The sequence below is a fragment of the Ischnura elegans genome, chromosome 3 (genome assembly GCF_921293095.1).
Source record: "Ischnura elegans chromosome 3, ioIscEleg1.1, whole genome shotgun sequence".
Classification (NCBI taxonomy): domain Eukaryota; kingdom Metazoa; phylum Arthropoda; class Insecta; order Odonata; family Coenagrionidae; genus Ischnura; species Ischnura elegans.
In genome coordinates, this window is record NC_060248.1 from 53,675,556 (window position 1) to 53,696,516 (window position 20,961).

Here is a 20,961-nt window from a genome sequence, read left to right on the forward strand (position 1 = left end):
AAAATCTGGTAAAACTTAGAGTAAGAATAGTTATAATTAGTTAGGGTAGCTCATTACTTTGTGAATAAATTATGATAATATTTTTCATGTTCTGCATAGCAAATTAAGAATTTAATGCGACTTATGTATACGATGAATGACGCCAACAGAAACTTCTCTGCCATTGCAGAGTCTGATTATATGATCAACATTAAAAGCTGATTATATGATCAACATTGTCGTAGAAAACTTTTGATTCATTTTCTTTTTCAGTCGCACTCTTTCATGTAATGCGAAGAATTTCAATTCTTTGTGTAGAAAAAGTGAAAAGCTCAACTTTGTAAAATATTACCATCTTATGAAATGTTTGGTCGCCAAGGTTATCGAATATAAATTGTAGGTGTTGAAAAAGGCTGATGTAGCATTTGAATACTTTGTCTTATTCTTGGAGTAGGTGTAACTTGTGGCTAAATTCACTCCTACAGTCAATACTTATTAATAGTTAATATAATTCAAAACTTATTTTCTATTTTCGAAAGCTCTTGCAATCACCTTCACTGCTAAAGTTGAACTTCAGTCGGATTGTAGTAAATCGTTGTTGCTGATTCTGAAGTCTGTACTAGATTGATTAAAGTTTTACCTTATTTTTTCTGCCTTCTGATGCTATTTACCCTCCCTTCCGTCATTAATGAGCGATTGCTCTGGATAAATTGCTACTGAAATCAATCCCTAGGAAGAGAAACACAATAGGTACCTACTTCATATTTATAGGAATGTTGCGTCGTAGCTGCATAGCTACATAAACAGCTATCACAAGCCATTATCAAGAATAAATTCTGTTTTTAAGTTATATAAATATTTCATTAGTTCAACGATGACGATATGTACTGACGATACTTCTTCGTTGATAAATTGAAAAAAGTTAACGAATGCGTGCTCTAAATTCTTTATATAGATTTTTTAGTTCGTGGAGGAGTAGCGAATTATTCACCGTGCTTTTACACGAATGACATTCAACAATCTTTTTCCCGGTCGGTACATACAATTATGTTCAAATGGAGAGAAATGTGAATCTCGGTCAATGATCGCTTTTGACTTGAGAATGATTTAAAAAAATACCGCAAAACTTCGTGACTCGACTTCAGAATAGTGCACCAGTCATGTCGCTGCTCGGCAGTTTCTTTTTTTTTCTCCTCCTCTCTCTGAAATCTCACGCCAACCCCATAATCTTCCTCGGCGAGGGACTATAGTTATCGTGAGGGATCGAGAGAACACCAATGGAGTCGTACCAGCGTTCCCTTCGCGACCCCCCGGCGGCGTTAGCAGTCCTAGCAACCCTCAGGGCCCCTCGAAACCTTCCAGCTTGCACCCCCATAAGAACGTTCGCCTTAACCGCGACCCCCAATCGCCTCTCCGGTCCCTGTGAGAGACGTAGAATTGGAGCAGGGGAAAAAAGGGAAGGTTTTTACCCGCATCAGTGGGTAGGTACTTCACAACTTGCCGCTATCCCACACGAGGGACCCCCGTCTGTGTGAAGTCCCACCACCGAAAGGTGGACTATCCCCAACACGCCTCCTGCCAGTCCATAATGATACGGAAGTCTGCGGGGCGTGTTCTAGGTGACAATCGCACGACCATTCGGGGTAAATGGGGATGGAATACCCAAGCCGCCATGCATATGCAGTCTGAGTACGACGGTACAGAATTTGTAGATATTTGATCGATATGAAATATTTTCCATCGACTTTTATTGTATGCACGCAATGGATACCCATCAACGTTGCTTATGAGTGTCACAAATTTAGTATCGAATCGGTTGCTTTAGATGCATCTCGAAATTGAGACCTGGAGCTAGTTACGTAGGCACTAACTACGAAATTCTTAGTATTTGGATTCCAAAAATTGACGATTTTCTTTTTCGATGGATAGTAAAATTCATGATAGATACATGACCGTCAATATTCGACAGGTTATCTTTTGACATTTAAAATCGGCAGCGATTGGCAATCCATGCCCCTCTGATGTTGACGAAAAATCGAAGATAACAGGTTGACATTAATGTCCATATTTCGTCGTCTGCAACAAAATGAAAGAACATTATCGTGATAATAGCGAAAATTGTTGGGTATGGAATTATTGTGCAACACTACCGTGTCTCGACCACAGAAGGTCGAATATATTAATAGCAGTTCCATTTAGGTCAAAGTTCATCACCTTCGTGCCAGTCAGTGGCAAAGAGCATCAATTCTCGAACCATGGATCAACCTTGTGGTTGTGTCCCCTGCCTCGCAATTCCCCATCCGCGCTTCTCACTCCATTAGAATCCGTTCTCGCGCCTCCCCTCCCCCTGTGCCATTTCCCACCCTCTCACCTTCCCCTTCGCGCCGCATATTCCACTGGCATCAGTGGCACGGGAACATTCGAACATTCTCGCCCCCGCACTCGCAGACGAGCGGCACAGCCCGCATCCACAGCTGCCGCCGGCATCTCTCCACTTCTCCACTGCGGCGAGTCCACTCGATGCGAAGTTGTTTGTCGGTATCGGCGCCGTTTTAGACCTTTCCCTGCCCGGCTCCACGCGGGTGAAAGTGACTGCCTTCTCGACTTCCTCGTGGATGAAGTGAGTTTTTGTACGAAGACGTTGTGTTTGCGTGGAATGAACATTGTCAGTCCACGTAAAAAGCAGTAATCAGTGAATAAGGACTAAGGTTTGAAGCGTCTTGAGATAGGTAGTTTACGTTGCACGTGATCAGCCCGTATGTTACTGTATTTTTCCAGCTGCAAGCCATTTGCGGTGGTTCGTGATGTTTTGTATGAAGACATTGTGTTTTCGTGGAGTAAACATTGCTCGTCCATATCAAGAATTATTCAGTGAATAAGGCCAAAGATATGGTACAACATGCAGCTAGTTCATTTTGTACTTGATTAGCCATTATATCACTGTATATTTCCAGCTGTAACTCTTACAGTGGTTGGTTTCTTAGGGAAGATTCGAAGAAGAATTTTGTATCTGTCGCCGGCCTTTTTCCTGGTGGCATTTCCTCTTGACCAGGGTATCACTTATCCTGTCAACTTGTTTCGTTTCCGGGGACTCAATTTGAAGACCTGTTCGCCGTAAAAATCCAAACATCTTTGCTGCCTTTCGCATTTCTTGTTTGTTGGGCCGATGTATGCATTTCAATTAATCCATCTTGAACTCATTAGTTGGATGTTTTGAGGAATAAACTCGGCTTATTCTGACAAGAATTGTTCGGAGTGACGGTCCCCATGTAAAAACTGCCTTTTGTCGGATTTTCTTCATCCTTGGGCGGAATGTCTCCCTCTTCAGTTTCACTTCAACACAAATGGAGGCGTTCGTGAGGACTCAAATACCCTCATCCCACGAAGAGGATTAGAAATACGAAGATCTTAGCAGCCGAACGCCGAGTTTCCATAGTCTAATCCTTTGGAGAGGAGTAAAAGTTTGAAGATCCATGCAGTTTCCTATCAGTTTTACTGTAAAACGATACGATATTTTCAGTTCCCATTCTTTAAGGAAGCAAGTGGAGTACTGGCGCCGGAGATCAATTGCCGCCGAGCCCGCTGAGTGTCCGATATCCTCCCCCGCCATCCACGAGTGCCGACGTGTATCTAACTGCCCCACTCCAAAGAAGCGATCCCATCGTCTTTAAGAAGACGCCGGCGCATTTAAGGGGGAACCTTATAGGAACCACTTCCGTCTGAGACGAAAAAGCTCCGACCCCCACCTTTTCCTCCAGTTATCTTCCAACCTTTGCCAATCCGTGAGGAGGGGGGGAAGATTTTCTAAACTGAGGACAAACTTTTTCGGAAAAATCCCTCCCTCGGTGGAGGCGGAATATACATTTCGTCGACGAAAAGCAACCTAGGAGAACGAAGGATTTTCCTCCGTCGTCGTGTCGAATTTTTATTTCCTTTTTATACAAATCCATCCTCCTATTTTCGGAGCCTTGAAAAGGACGAGTGTGGGCTGTGTTGGAGAAAAAGGGAGGATTTGGAGAAAGAAATTCTTCCCCCCCAAAACTCTCGTTTGCCCCTTGCTGAAGGAGAGCAATCCAGGAATACAGGAGGGAGAAGTTTCCGTTTTTCCGAGGAAAGAAAAACCCCCCTTATTCTCCTTCACCCCCGGCCAGCGTCTTGAGCGAAGTCTGGAGGAGAAAATAGCGCTCGGTCGCCCATTTTATTTTAAGTATCGCTCCCGCCTCTTCCAGTGTGCCCTTTCCCCCGCCCCCAGCCGCGGCCCCCACCGCCGACCGTCGCCTCCGCTTCACACGCCGCCTACCCTCAGATGAAAAAAAGGACGCGGCCCACAGCCTTCCAACTGCGGCCCGCCGTCGAGGAGATAGGATAGAGCCGCCTTGCATCGCCTCCTGGTCCGCGAACACCTCCTCGCCATTGTCCCAGCCGTTCTGTCCTCGTAACGCCACCCCTCTGCATTGTGTGGCCTCCCCCCTCCCTCTCCGCCCCTTCCCCGCCGCCGCCCCGCCCATCGCTCCCTCCCCCGGCTGCTTCACCCCGCCCACCGCCCTCCCCTACCTCCCCCTTCCAAGGGCCCGCGTCCTCCCCTCCCTTCTCCTCCCACGGCGCTACCCCGGCTTCCCTTCCCGCCCCACTCTCTCGCCTGCCGCCTCCTCCACCCCCACCACCGCCGCCTCCGAGGCCGTACGGCCGTCGCCTACGCCGCCACGGCCGCGCGTCGACCTGTGAAAAACACGCCTAGGCCGCCTCCCCATTGGTCGCCCTCGGAGCCGGCGACCAATCCGCGTGGTGCTCGCTCATTAACACGAGGCCCGGGTGTAAAAGCCGTCGGCTGGCGTATAGTTTCCCCACACCCTCGGTTGGTGCAAGAGCTGAGGGAGAGATAGCGAGAGAGAGGGAGAGAAGGGGGTGCGTCACGAGCGTGTTTTGTGTGAGTTAGGAGGGCGAGAGGAGCGGAGAGTGACGTGCTGCGGGCGCCCCGGTTCGTGCGAAGCTTGCAGGAGGCGGAAAAGGCTTCGCGCAGGAAAGCGGGGAGAGGCGAGAAGAACGTCGGCGGCAACAGCGGGCGTTCCGGCCGGCAAGCGAGAGGTGTGCGCGCCCGGGCTCGTGCGAGGACGTTCGTGGCGATTGCTTCGGCGGCACGACGGCGTTACCTTCTTCCCCACCGACCGGCTGGCGTTTTTCTCGGCGGGAGGCGAGACTGCGGATCGCCGGGGAAGTTATACACCAGGCTCCCCGCTGTACACGAGTGTAAAGGAAGGAGTCTCTTGGATTTATTCCCTCTCCTCCCTCAACAAAACGCGGTTGCGTCTATTTCTCTCTCCTTGCTCGTTGAGCAGAGTAGGCGAAGGAAAAAAGTGGTGGGGGCGGGGTGAAGGTGGTGTGAGGGGGTTGTGTGTGGAGGACGTGTGATTTTCAGTGTGCGGGGTGGCAAAATAGAGGGTGGGGGAAGGGGCAGAGGGTGTGAGAGAAGTGACAGAGAGCGAAGCATTGGTAGTTTTGGGGGTGGAGGCAGATGGTGCCAGTGTTGTATGATGATAGTGGTGCTTGGTCGCAGTCCGGTTCGACGTGAAAAAGCGACACCAAAGATATCGCAATAGTGCATTGGTAGAATTGCCCCTGAAATACGCATAGCTGTGGTGCGATTTTGTTTATTCGCGTCGCAGCATTGGATTTTCCGTGAGGAAGTTTGCTGCAGTGGTTGACACTTCGACCTCCCCCATCATCGCACGCCAACAGTGTAAGCCACCGTAGGTGACTCTGGATTCAGACCCAGTGTGTGAGTTAGATTTACTCTCGTCCCCCCAGTGGTTCGTGCATTCTGTTACGTCTTTGCCAGTCTGCTGAAGCTTTGACTGTGATCCTACGGAAACTGATTCATAGTGAGTTAGACGAAGTGCACCGATATATCAAGGATTGTTAGCTCCGAATAAAACTGCTAGAAAATGAAGAAAATGTTCTCTCGGGTATCGCTAACGTAACCCTACGTACCCGAAAAGTGAAAAGTTATCGAAATCTGTCTCAAGACTGCAACGCTACATTTATCGAAAATAATTCCAGTTTTGAAGAGTGAGACATTGCCGTATTCTAAGCTTTGAAGAACTGTCCTCCAAAGTGGTTATTGTCAGTGGAGGAGGTCTAAACTCAAGGGTTTCGACCCCCATATCCTCACGTAACTGCGCGTGCGGGCGCGCCGGCCGGCGGAACCGCTCGGCCCGCCGGCAACGGCGGGCTCGTTGGCCGGCGAAGCGGTGAGCGGACGGGCGGACTCCACCTCCGCGGGACTGCGGGCCGCCCGTTGCGGCGGCGCGACACCGAGGCGCTTGAGGCCGGGGAGATTGCTTCTGGACGGGCGACACAGGACTTCCCCATGAGATTCGACCACGCCGAGGACGTCGTGCTCCCCCCTCCTCCTCCCGAGATGGCTTACCATCCTTTCCTGCTGCAGAGGCCCACGGATTTCAGCGTCAGCTCCCTGCTCACACAACCGCAGGCGTACTTTCCGGCTTTCGCCCTGGGCCACCATTCGGCGGCGGCGGCTGCCGCGGCGGCCGCTGCTTCCGCCGCCGCCTCCTCTGGCCCCGGGGGAGGCGGTGGAGGCGAAGGGGGCGGCGGAGGTGGTCCCGGAGGACACCCTGGAGGCGGTGGCGGCGGCATGATGCCCCACGGCTACCCCGGTTTCCCCAAGCTGCACCCGCACCCGCTCCCGCCCGGCCACCCGTACGCGGCGGCGTCCGCCGAGGAGGTGCTGGCGGTGACGGCGGCAGCGGCGGCGGCGGCTGCAGCGGCTCAGGGCCCCATGAGGCCCCTCCGAGGGATACAGCCCGAGGACGATGGGGTGGTGGACGACCCCAAGGTCACCCTCGAGGGCAAGGATCTGTGGGAGAAGTTCCATAAGCTGGGCACGGAGATGGTCATCACCAAGTCTGGAAGGTAAGGACGAGATCGTGAAGTGTAGAAACTGGTGTTGTGTTGTTTGCGTGTGTTCTCCACTCCCAGTAACGGAGTTGTACCGTGTGTAATTTATGGTGTCGATGAGTCCAATAGATGCAACTCACGGAAGGAAGTATATCTTAGGTCTTTATATTGAAAATAGCCATAAGTGAAGTTGAGATATGAGTAATCACGTTTTCTCTATGATTATTCGTATAGTGTTGAGAAAGCACTCGTGATTTCTTAGGATAAGCATGATGCAATAACGAGGAAGCCGAGGTCTGCGCCGTTGTCTTTGTTCCGTATTTATCGGAATGGAATGACAATGTACTTCCCCTACGTCACTGCTTTTCCATGGTAAAGTGCTTCAGAGTAGGTGCCAAGATGTCGAAAGGAGTCAGAGTGAGGTTATCTTTTCGGCTACGGGTTTGAGTTTCCAAATCTTGGGTGTCCGACCTCACGGTTTAACTTGAAGTCTTTTTGTAGTGATAGAGCGAAGGTCGTCATACATCTTATATTCGCAATTTGAATCGTGTCTCTAATCTATCAAGGGTTATAAATTAGTTTTATCTTCTCTTCCTCAACCATGTTTTGGGTTAAAATGTTCGAAGCGATATGTAACAAAAGTTCATCGCCGAATAACCAAAGAGGTTGGTGGGAAGAACATAGTAATTGCATATTCCTGATATTTTTCACTCGAAGGTTAATTGTAGCATGCCGTCCATTAGTCCAAATCAAGAATTTTTTAGTGTGTCGTACTCTGTTTCATTTTCATACGACTTTATTGTATTAAAAAAATTTGCGTTCTAAGTGGCTTGTAATCCGTCTTCAATAATACCGCATTCATGATAAGAGCAATGAATGTGAAATTCTTGCCTAATTTGTGTCTCTACTCCAGTTTGTATTAAGATGTTAGGCGATGCGATGCGAATTTTTAAAAAATCTAGCCCTTTTCATCTACTGTGTAGGTAATTTCATCTCTTGCGTGAATATGCATTGCCGTTTCGTTACGTCTATTGGCAGTATTAGTTACATACTTTCAGTGGATGATTTTCGATATTTGTTGTTCGCCAAGAAGGAAATTAATCATTTATTATTTGTAGTAAGTTTACCCGTTTCTTTCCGAAAATCCTTACCCGTCTTTGGGAGTTATGGTTGAAAATCAAAACCATTTTTTTGTCGAACGTCTTTGCCAATGACGGTCTTATCAGTTCTTCGTTCACCTCTTCTTCGTTTCATAAATTACGCGGAAATGTTTCAATCGAATCATTTTGTCGACTCAACAACTTGTGGCCAACAAATTTTTAAGCTACGGCGTAACATCTATCAACGCGTACCCTTCATAAGCGAAAAATTATCCTGAGGTTATGAATTTGGTATACTTAATGTTACGTCAATATTGATAACGTATACTTGCAAAATAACCTAAAATTCATTTCTGAAACGGAAGTCAACGTCAAATTACCAGTGCTACCATCGAAAAATTGTCCGAAATTTTAGCTCAATCGCTAAAACTTATGTCCACGTAAAGTACGTAAAAAATGATAGCAATCTATAAAATGTTAGCATTAAAGTGAATCTTTTGAAATGCCATAGTATCTGTTTTACAAATTCTTAATAGTATCCGTAACGCGCTGAATTGACGCATCATTCCTGGTAACTTTCCGGAAATATTATTCATAGGGTTTGAAACTCTTTGTCATTCTTTGAGACTTATCGCTTATTTACTTAGTTTGAAATCCGTATTCCCAATATTTGAAAGCCTCAGGTGATAAGTATTTTCGTGAGTCATACTTACAATTAGATTTTTTATTACAGTCCGCTATGTAAGAGGCACATTTGCCGTGAATCGCCAAATATAAAACCTTTTACCTTAATTGTTTAATTTTGCTTCACCACCCTTTCCTAACTTTCATGATAGACATCTTCATTTAGTTATTGAGAATTCAAGCTTCCCAGAACCACGCGTAAGTATGAGATGCAATTGACGGAAATTCTGTTTGCCCTGGGTTACTGATTCTATATCTCACTGAAGGCAGAGGTTGGAAACAATTCGTAAATCGTTGAGAAGTCCAGGTTTTTAATTGTCTTTTTACGTAAAACTTCGAGTAATCGGCGGGCCAAAGGCTTTCCGCGGAGAAAATTGGAGTGCCAGTTAAAATCGAACTTACGTGATGGGATTTGTTTCCATTTTTGATGAACGTTTGAATTTATTTATCAATAGTTAGCGTACAGTTTATATCTTATCCTAAACTCTCATTACTTTGCCGTGATTATCTGCAGAAGAAAGAGACTACGCATGCATTTACGCCGCTAGTTTGACTAAGTTTTCACCAATTTCAGCCCTATTAGTAAGTTCGGAGATTTTGCGGAAAATTGAAAACTGCGTGAAACTATTTTCCTTTAACTTTTTTCAACTTTAACGCAGATTCTCTCCTAATTTTGATGTCGGAGGCCTTTATTAACGAAGAATATTCTACTTATTTCAGACGATATATTCGCCGTTCATTTCAAGTTTATGCGAGACACAATTTCTTTGGAATCTGGTGACGGCTTGTGAAATATGTGTGCTTACATATCTGGTAATAAATATCGTCATTAGCTCGGCTTAATCGAAATTTACTCTGCTTTCATTTGTATGCTTGATTGCCAAGTATCCGGCGTGACATGTAGCTTTTTTTGATGCTTTCCGGAAGGTTCACGCCTTGTGATTTATCAACTTCGGTCGTTGATCCCCGTGATGGATTCAATATCATCATTTTGTGTAGGTTTAATAGTTTTTATGATAATTGTTCTCAATGAACTCCTCTGACGTCGTAGCATTTGAATAGTAGTTTACGACTTCCGTTGCGAGGGCACCTATCACATTCGCTGGTCGTTGATTTAGCAACCAAACCTTGCCGCTTATCTTATTCCGTCCCCATACTTGTTTGAAAATAGGCAATACTTATTTCTTATTTCTCCAGAGATTGCTCTTCTCGAGCGATAAACCATTGTTGTTTCGGTGCATTTCTTTGCGAATATTACCTCACCTGTGAACGGTAGCCCTACCGTCAAACTTAATTAAATCGTGTTACAAATTTATGAAACAATTTAGGAGGGTAATTTGTATTTTTTAGCAACGAGAAATATATTCGAGTGATATTACTGTGAGAGTTTAGTTTTCAAGTCAGAGTATAACTTTTCGGACCTTAGTTATGAAGTGAGGTTTTTAAGTGACTGGCGAGAATCGCAAAAGAGAACCGATGCCAAAAAATTGCATACAAATTGTGCTTTCGTTTTATTTATAATCTTTATATTTCCATGCATACAAATATTTCCATTCCCCACGAAAGCACGCTATGAAATCTACCGTCTCATACCTTTCCTTTTGACTGCCCGATTGAAAATGTTATTGTATTGGGTTCTTACGACACCGTGTAGTTTATATTGCAGTGATGTCATTTCGCTTTGTCTGTTTTATTCGTTGAGTATAATTCCTCTTTAGATGTACGTCATATTTCACCCCTGCTTTCCCTCGCAATAATTTGTCATTTCCTGTTATTATGTGCTTTCCGTCTATTTTGTGCGAATCTTTCATGTTTTTGCGTAAAATTTAAGGATTTTTTTATTTTCATTCGAAGAGAAAGTTTCCTTTTTCACACCTATATGTACCCAATATCGAGACTATTACTACCATCACTTGCTCGCTTGCGAATGACTCTGATATGGTGATTAGTTATTCTATCATTTCCCCTTCACCATTTAAGCTATTTTCATTTATTCTGTAATTATTTAATAATTTTCTCTATGGTAAACGTTTCATTTCATCAGCGATGCACGTTTGATACAAATATTGCATGCATTTGCTTTTGATACAAAGCATGCAATTAGCCCAAATATCTGATCATTTTTGCTTCGCGATTGAAAAAGATGAGCTCTGGGAATGAAATAAAGATTTTTCTTTCTAATTTACATTCGGTAACAAGGCGTTTGCTCTTTCTACAACTTTTGGCCTAAGTTCTCTTTTCCAACTCATTGCGATATTCGCATTTGTCTGTACTAAGTTTAATTATTTTTTATGAGAGAATTAAGAATACTTGCTCATTGTTTCAATGCGATAAAATGCAGATTTTCAATGACTGTTCATCGTAGGCTCATTACTCTCCGTATTAAGAATTGTTCTGTGAGCCCGGGCAATGTCCAGGCATCGGTGAAACTCTATTCATATGAATATATTCCATGTTTTCAAGTTTCATACTATTATCCAACGGAAAGATGGGCGATGTCCCAATATTGAACTAATATTTTGTATGCAATTATTTTCGACGCGAGTTCATCGAATCACTGTTCCAACCTTTTTGGCCACCTTTGGTAATTTTAATCTTCCGTTGCGCTAAAATTGAGAGTTTTTGTGCTGTTGTTTGTTAGGAAAAATCATATTTCCATTCATTCAATACTATATCGTTAGTACCTCTACTTGCAGCACTAATATTATCCAATAAGTGCAGTTACTCTTTTACCGTTAGTGACTAAGCGTAAGTCTGCACATATTTTGATGGATAAATAATTCATGAGATAGTAAGATTTTCATTCCATCGGGAACGTGTCTCGTGGTGACCCAATCGCAAGTTTCGCATCACATTGCTCTTCCATCAGTGCTAGTATTTCGATTGCGTTTCCCAACCCTGAAGGTGTTTGTCAATCCTTATGAAGAAACGTTATGATAAATATAAATCGCAACGGGATAATATTAACAGAGGATTAGGATTTTTTGTGATTGTTAGGAAAACCATAGGTCCGCGGTTCTATTCCTGATATCAGTGATTTCTTGTATCAGTTGTTGCCTTTCGTGAAGTACGATAACTCTCCTTGGAGAAACCTCGTAACTTAGCGGATATGCAGTGACTGACTTGGTGTAAAACTGGTCGAGTGAATTCACCGGCGCTTAAAATGGCAAGAAAACATAAATTTATCTGAAGTTCTATTCCTCAAAAAATTCTCTAATCGAGAACCCTAGAAGCCAAGGGGCCCAAGTGCAATCTCAAAATGTTAGAGATTGTGGTTGTTGATATCAAGTGCAGATAGTGGTTGGTGTGATACAAGTGATACACTGAAAAGTACATTCACGTAGATTCAATCATTCACTTGTATCCATTTGTTACAAAAATATGAAAACCACCAAATATTATTTGCACTTATTTCCAGCATTATAAGAAATTTTCCCAAAATTATAAACATTGCTATTCCAAGGCCCTCAATTTATCGTGGGCTTCCTCGTACTCCCTACCGCAGAGTGGCGTGCGTTGCCGTTTTGTGCCCCGAGCGAACCCGGGGATGCATCACGCGAAATCAACCGTCGCGTCGCCCGCTCGCGTCTCCGCTGAATATACAAACAGACCCTGCGCCCTCTGCTCCCAGATATCCTTCTCTCTCTCTCTTTCTCTCTCCCTCACTGTTATGCACTCTTGTATTTTTGGGGTGGAGTCACGAAAATTTTTCGCCCCCGTAGTTCATGGAGAGAGGGGTTGGGTTTTCTCATGCTGGACTCCTTTCGGGAGGAAAGGAAGTGGAGGAAAAAGGTGTGGCCTGGGTAAAAAACGGGGAGGAGCTCCCCGTATTGTGTTTTTCGGAGGAAAAAAGGGAGAGATATGGAGGGGGGCGGGGGCGGAGGGGGTAAGAAGAGTAGAGAGAACGGGGGGGGGGGGGAAGGGGTACGTTGGTATATTATAAAAGGGGTAAGGCGAAAAAAAGGTGGGGGAGATTTTTCTCTTTCGCGTTCATAATTTTTTTTTCTCTCTCTTATTCGACGCTGTGATGTGTTTTTGATGGTGGTGGGGGGGGGGGGTGCAATTAAAAATGGGGATGGAGTTTTGAAGGGAGTGGGTTGAATATCTTTCGTCCCGGTGGAAAAAATGGGCGGGGATATATGCACGCGGCGTTATAAGGAGACATTGCTGGGATGCAGAAAGAGGGAGATCGAGGATGGGAATGGACGTTGTGGTGGGAATGGGATATGATGATGTTCGGCGGAGTCGTGGCGGGCGGTCCGCGGGGGACCGGCGGGGGAAGACGCGATCGGGCTGCCCGCGGGGTGGGAAGAAGACCGCGCCAACTTCCCTCTTCGTATTCCGGCCGTGGAGATACGGCGATGGCATACCGTGGTTGTGAGAGGTCCGAAATTTTTGCTTTCCCCATCACATTGTCGAGGTTATCGATGTCTTCACTTACGTCCGTGAAGATAAGATGGGTCTTGACTAATTCGCAAGAGCAAAGAGTTTATACATATCTCTGCGAGGGAAATCATACTTGGCTATCGGTCTGCCAACCCCGCGGGCATCCCAATAGCCAAGAACTATGCTCAGAATGATTTAGCAGAAAATGAGTGAAGATGATATTCCTTCCTAGTGATACCTAGCTATGAAATTGGTTCACAAAATGTTTCCAACTTTAATGGTATCAAATATGTTGATAATCAGTGCGCAGTGTAATTTTTCTGTATAATGAAATAATTTACGCATAAGACGTGATTGTTGGCTTAGTAATATTTAAAGCATATATTCTTGCTAGCGAAACTCGAATTATTTTACCCCTGCTCGAAAATGTTTTTATTTTTAGATCCCTACACTTGCGTTTTATTAATAGAGCACATATTACTTATAGCTCCTCGGGTATCGGGAGGGATGCTGATTATGAGTGTATAGCTGTGGATATCTATGTAGCAGTTCTGCAGTTCTATTTTCCTAGGTAGCTTCTTGTCCGTTTTCATCTATGTGGCATGTTTTGGTTTTCATAATAAGTAGGAGAATTTCATACATTAGAACAACGATAGCAATAATTGGGTTTGAATACTCATCAGCTGCTAAGAAATCACGCTGAGCGGAAAGAAGACATACATGGTTTTATAATATCGAACGCATTTTTTGCTATTAAACTGTTTATTATTTGGCTCATAATTGTATGCGCTTGTTTCATGAAAGTGAGGGAATTGAGTATCATAACCCTTAGGTCAAATTATATAGTTAATAATCTTCTCCAGTTTTTGGATACCAGTGTGGAGGCTGTTATTTTGATTGACGATAGGCTGAGTAGTAACTACAATTCCGTTATACCGTGACATGAAATCTAATCTGCGTTTTTTCCTTATGAGGAACGCAGGCTCTCAGAAATTTTGCTTGATTTGCTCTCCATATTTTTTTCCGAGGATTCGGAATACCATAATTCTTTTCCAACACGAGGACTGTTGGAAAACTCTTACTAATAAGAATATTTTATAACTAGGAGACTTCTAGGAAAGGTTGAATTTAGTTGGAATATTTTAAGGTTACGAACAGGCGATATTTTATCTGTTAAGTTGTTTTCATATTTCCTACTTAATAGGCAATAGTTTAGTGCATAATTGAAGTAAAGATAAAATATGAACCATTGAATCGAAAATGGATCAATCGCACCGATATTGAAAACTATCTCCAGAAAATTGTGTCCTCGGTGATGTAAAGCTTTTATCGAATGCGAATTTTCTGATCTTTGGATTTCTTCTCTACGCTATGCTTGTCTTAAGTTTTTCGTTTGAATCTGAATTCATTTTAGTGCCGAGTGGTTTTTGAGCTTATGTTAGAAACTATGAATATTTTCCTGTTTTTTCGTACTTTCGAAATAATGGCTCCATTTCATAGAGGAAAAGTGGATTTCTGAGTATAATTCTCCGTTATTGCTGTTTTATTTCGAGTAATCTTCGTTAGATATCTATTATTACGCGGATAATTTCCGAGCCTTATGGCGATTATCCGCGAAGTACCTTCTTCATCCCATATTATAGCCGGGTGTATAGCTTAGTCAGCAGATTAATTCTTCATGCGGGTGCGATGTTTTAGCTTTGAATGTCATCCATTATAATACCGTAGGCAGTCTAGATGATATCTCTAGGTAAGGCTGAGCAATTGAGAGAACCTTAGAACACTTGTGCCAAGAATGATTTGGCACAATATGTGTAAAAATGAAAATCCCATTAAGACTTAAATTCATGTCGGTTGAGCGTATAATAGATCATGTAGTGTTGTATCAGATGTCATTTTTTTTTAACAGTGAATAATTGCATTTCGTTCAACAGTACATGTGGTGCCACTGGATCGAACTTAGTCCCTCAAACAATATTAGTTTGTCGTTAAAAAAGGATTTTTTTAAATTGTGCCTGGAATGAAGGTAGGATTAATCTTGGTATATCTTATATCCTTTTTCGTTTGTGATCGTCGGGTTTCTTCTCTACACTGTGCTTTGTAAAAGTTTTTAGTTTGAATCTGAGTTCGTTTTTATTTAATTTCCAGTGTTCTTTGAACTTATGTTAGAAACTACGACATTCCTACCTCGACTAATATTCATGTTGGTTGAGCGTACATTGGATAATATGTTGTTGTATCAAATGTCACTTTTTGAAAAATTGCATTTCACTCAACAGTGCATGATGAAGGAGAGCCACTAAATCGTCCCTCGACCAATTTTATTTCATCATTAAGAATGGGCATTTTTGAAAAATTGTGTCTGGAATGACGCTAGGATTAAACTTGGCTTATCCTCGAGTAATCCATGAAATCATTCACCGTCGGAGATATTTCCGTGCTCGACGATTTCTTTTTCCATTTTCCCCGCGGACGCGTGTTCCACGGAAACGCAACACGCGAGCAATCCTCACAAGTTGCCTCTTCATTTCGCTCGCCTCCCGCGATGCCCCGAAAATCACACACCCTCGCATTACGCCTCTCCTTTGTTTTTTTTCATCCCTCGTTCAGCGAGAGAGAGAGCACCTCGGATTTCCCCGCATTTTCCAATAGCTTCCTCTCGCCTTCCGTAATAAACCGACCACCGCCGATACTAGAGGTGGGAAGAGCACATGGCGCGCCGCGGAGAATTCCAATCGGTGCAATATCTATAACCAAGTGGGGTGGAGTAGGGAGCAGAACTGGTGTACATGCACGTGTTCCAACGTACCTGCGAGATTTTCGTGTGAATATACCTGAAATCCTCTCCTAATATTCTCTCTTTTTTTCCCGCTCACTACATACGCCATTCTAATGGGGCTCTCCCACCTTTACCGCGCTACGACTACTACGGCCCCATCCGATTCTCGAAACGTGCGAAATCGTATTGTGTGTGTTGATACCCGACGTGTTTTAACGATCCTCTCGCTCACTCTCTTGCCTCGCTGTCGGATATTAGGTGCGTTCGATTGGAATCGAGGGAGGCTGAAGAGTGGAGAAAGGAGGGAGGTGTAGGTAAATGCGGGGAGGATGGGAGTTTATGTGTATCCGCGAGGTGTGGAGGGTATGTAGGATTATATACATACATACACATATATATGGGGGAGATGATGATGGGTCGGGAAGGGTGTGGAGAATGTGTAGGAATAGGTACCCGGAGGTGGGTGGTGCAGCCAGATTTCGGCGGCGTGAAGTGAAGGCCTGATTGGGTGCGTGTGAAGTGCGGGCGGGTGCCGTATGGGCTAGAGGTGTGAGCCGATGTGTGCGGGACCGTATATATGCCCTCTCGTGTGGGTGACGATATTCAGGTGGCTTGGCCCTCGAGCGTATGGGTACTTCATCTCCCCGCATCACATGCAAGTTCACCGCTGCGTAATAAGCGAGGTATCGCATCCTCTCTTCTCTCGTTATTTACCAGCGAAATGAAAAAAAATAGCATCCTGAGTCCACTACGCATACATCGGCTCACCTGTACACTACCTTCCTTTCCACTTTATTATACATTTTTCGCCCGATATTCCGAAAATAAAGACTTCCCCATTAATGGACCAATTCTTCGAGTAAGGGATGAGATTGGTGTATTTGGATGGGCAATTTTTGTGTATCAACACTGGTCTACGCATTCTGTAATCTCTCCTCTCCCATCAACCTTACTCATTTCAAGTTTTATCTTGCCAGCGGTAGTTTGAGCTCAAGTCGACCAAATGCCCATCATCAGCGTAATTGTCTATTTATCAACGCTTCATAAATTAAGATTATCTCTTCATTTGATATTTATTGCATTTGATGTATTTTGCATCATCGTTCTCTTTCAATTTTACATGTTATTGTCATTGTTTTCAATTACGTAGCAAGAGGAAAAATTGCTGCAGCATTGGTTGTCAGAAGTAATGCACGATAAGTATTAACACACTTTTAATAGCCACTTCAGTTTTGCTTCCCTTCTTTTAGACTAGCTCTCATCTCTTGCAAAATTATAATTATGCTTTAACGCATCTAATTCGCTCTTTCCTCGATTTTACGAATCAATTTATTCGACGTGCTTCTGTTGTCAAGTTTTTTTGTTTCACAATATGTTTCACAACTCTTTATTGAATTGTGGGAACGTGGAAATGCAAAAATTTACATAGGTATTACTTGGGTGGATTACAATTTGCACTTTTTATCCCTATAATTATTTAAACTTATTGCGTGAAACAGAAGCGTTGGTTTTACAATGTCAAGGACTGATAACAGTCATAAGCAAATGCAGCCTGAGAGAGAATAGGAATAAACTTTGGTTAGGATCGTTATGAATCAGTTTTTCGTGCTTTTCCTCTTTGGAGTAAATCATTGATAGTCATTGAATTGGCCCTGCTTTTTATTGATTTACAGTATCGGAGATTGCCTAAAAAAGATGATCGCGCAAATGCATTACCAATTTAACCTCTGTATGATGGATAGTGTTTGGTTCGATGTGACTCGCAAGTTCATTTCATGCCATTATTACCCTTTGTCATACTCTCTCATTAGCATTTTCGTTTAATGTCACCCATTAAAATTGTTTTGGCTGTTGCAGATACTAAAATGACTTATGATATCAGTGACAGGATCGAATGTTTTAACTCCGATCGCAAATGGTCGTCGAGCCATGGTTGCCCTTCCCAGATGAACATTTTTGCGTCTACGGTCGATATTAGACATCAAAGGGCGACAAGCGATGTTACAAGACGGAAGACAACTATCGGAAATGGCTGACCATAGCAAATGTGATCATAAACGACCATATAACAAATATACATCGTTGCCTGTATATAATATGCTAATAATCGACATCGAAGGTGTCAACTAGTGTGCAATAGAAAGGCTAGGGGAAGTGCCGTAATGTAAATCTTTACTTCTAATTCACTTCGTCAATCTTCGTTTCGAAGTGCGGTTAAGGTACATGTACGTTTTCGACAATTCGTGTTCTTCTGGTGAAAATTTTCTCCCATTTGTCTTAAATCCAACCCGTAGGATTTCGTGATACGAAGCGAATAGTCTGCGGATGGAAAATATTTCTCGTCGAAGATGCTTGATTTATTTATTTCACGACGTGGGAGGGAACTTACACACCCCGTTCGCGTGTATTATATATTTGGCCATGTGTGTCTCTTCCCTTCCTCTCATCTGAACAGTGGCGTTCCCCTCCACGCACATCTTCGTTCCCTTTTCCCAGCCCGCGGGCGTCGCAGCGCGCCGCCGCGCCGAGGCTGCCTCTGCCGCTGCCGCCGGCGGTGCGGCCCCCCTGCCCGCCCCCGACGTATTTAGGGTCGCCCGAGCCGGCGAATATCCTGCACTATCCGGGTGTAAGGAGGACTCGGCAATTCGACGCAATCACGTATTGCTCTATTTGTGTAAAACTTTTTATTTCGATTTCCATCGAGGAGTAAATGTACCTAATGGTGCCTTTGCAATGATATGAAAATTCAAGGTTTTTTGAATTTTCGTGTAACTTGCGTCAATTTACTTCATTTACAGATATTATATTCTAGCGACTCTAAGCGTAAGTTCTATGGTTATATGCTTGCATTTTGTTTTTATCATAATTCTCACGGTCGAATGGACTACAGTCAGTATTTGGCCACAGCGACATTTATTTATTTGTTATCTTCACCAGTTTTCTAATGCTTCGAGGAGCATTGCCATTGATAGCTGCAGATTCATACATCCATCTCCAGTTCCCGGTAAAAAGTAGAATGGAAGCGCGTTTATTTCCTTATAGTGATTAATTATTTGAATTATGACATGAAATTGGCATTCATATCGATAATATGCTGACTCAGAAAACGCTAACCTCCGTGGTTTGAAGGCCGTGTTTTTTCATATTTTCTGACTTGTCATTTGTTTCAAACTGACTCTGTTCTCTTAAAATTTTCATAGTGGTAGTGTTAGGGCAGTAATTCGTGGGGAAAAGAGAAATAATAAGAGCGGTCGATCCGGACTGACGCTTCCTCTCAATGAGCGTAAATTGCAACCTCTTACACGCGGTCTATGTGTCGCACTTGAGGTCACCCCAAACCTCCATCCCCCGCTCAATTCCTACCCCTCAATTGGCATCCCTGGTGTCGAGCGTGTGTGTTGCGTAGCAAAGGCGCTGATGCCTAAGGGAGGCACCCCCGTGCACCCGCTGGTGCGTCAGTTATAATCTGGGTACGCCACCTCGCCACCATCCACGTCTTCGCAGGAAATGATTGTAATTCGTATTTTTTGGCTCGCCCACTGTCTTCAGCAGGTCTCCGTCTTCCATTGCATTTTCATAACCAGGAGGTTGATGTAGTATGGGTTGCTAAAAAAAATCTTCGAAAATCACAGTGAGTTTTGGATATAAATGTTATTAATTTAAGGTTCATTTTGATTTTCAATGCTGATTCGATTTAAAGAAAAAATGTAATTTGTACTTAGAACCATCTTGAAAGTTGTTTTCAATTATTTATTCCGCAATAATTATTCGTCTTGCCATAATCTTTGTATATCGGTCTCCGTAGCGGCGGGGATAAGTCCTCGCATACAATACCGAAGATCGCTGATTCGAGTCCCGCCTGGATAGGTTGCCCTTTCCAAGACATAGTTGTTTGAGATCGTCTGTTGTTGATTGCTAAAACTCCCGATGTAAGGGCCTCGTTGTGCTGTTTTCGGGGTAATTGAGATGCATAAAAAATAAAAAATAATGAAGCTTCCTTAAAGTATATTGATCATGCTAGCAGAGTGATCATTTTTAGAAGATCCTTGACGAGTCATTAAAATCGCCATCATTTTCAGGCCACGCCCATTGGCAGCATCTATCGCATCTCCTTCCATAACGTATCGCACTCTTTTTCAGTTTCTTCTGCGCTCTGATGATTATTTCGATGAAAAATTCATCTCCAGTCGTCTGGCAATATTCCTCCGCGACTTTACTTCTCCCGCCGTATTCCCTAGTTTCCCTCGTTCCCTGCTTCCACCTTGTGGGTTCCCCGACTCTTCGTCATGGGCTCTGCTTCAGTCGTCTTCTCCCTTCGTTAATTATCGCCTCCTCGGCCGCTCGCTGCTTGAGGTTTCCCATCCTCTTTCGCAAGCGCCGTGGGAGATCCAAGGATTTCGGGGCCGCTACTCCAACGCCTTTGGAAGAATATCACCTCTTTTTACTGCGGCGGTCCGGCGAGGGAAAATGGCCGGTCTCGTAGTTGAAGGGCGAGAAAAGGTCAGCGTCTCCTACTAACTTTTGCTATAGCTGTTGAAGTCCTGCGTGCCGAATCTTGAGCGCCATTTTTTTCACCTAAAATGTTGAAATGGTGTTGCGTTAATTCAAAATTTGATTCGAAATGATAGAAGAAAAATGTCCCGAACGCTTTACCCCAGACTAACGTCATTGGAATTGTATGATATGATTATCGCTCGTTTGATTTGTTTTCAGTGGTGAACATTCGTATTCGTTCCTGAATTCATATTTTGAGGTCCCTGCACTGATACTTTTTCGGTTTATGAATCTGCCAGTATTGTTCAAAGGGTTTTCTTTATCATTAAGAGTGTATTTTAAGGCTGTATTGTACTTCCGATGGTATCAATGTGGACTAGTTTGAATCAGTTTTGCGTCGATTGTGTTATTTATGACCATTAATAAGCCTAACGCAGTATATTTCGCAAAGGTTAATATTACAGCCGCATACATGAACTTACGGTGGAATTTATGTAATTATTTGTAGCACAGTCGAAGGAGATGTTTCAAACGGGGATTGTCGACAACAATTTTCCCAAAGTTTGAATATACCTACTCCTTAATCGCAGATTTCAATGTGACGATGTTTGTTTTGCTGTTGAA

General features: G+C 43.7%; 1 protein-coding gene across 2 annotated transcripts in view; it reads left to right on the plus strand.

Annotated features, from left to right (window-relative positions):
* Positions 1 to 4,658: 4,658 nt before the first annotated feature.
* LOC124155806 (optomotor-blind protein-like) overlaps positions 4,659 to 20,961 on the plus strand; it is a 433,776-nt gene continuing 417,473 nt past the window's right edge. The window contains exon 1 of one of the 2 annotated variants that reach the window (XM_046529926.1): positions 4,659 to 6,909. In XM_046529926.1, the coding sequence (XP_046385882.1) occupies positions 6,347 to 6,909 (563 nt within the window). In that variant the 5' untranslated portion in view covers positions 4,659 to 6,346. The remainder of the gene's footprint in view (positions 6,910 to 20,961) is intronic. The other variant, XM_046529924.1, reaches the window with a different exon arrangement.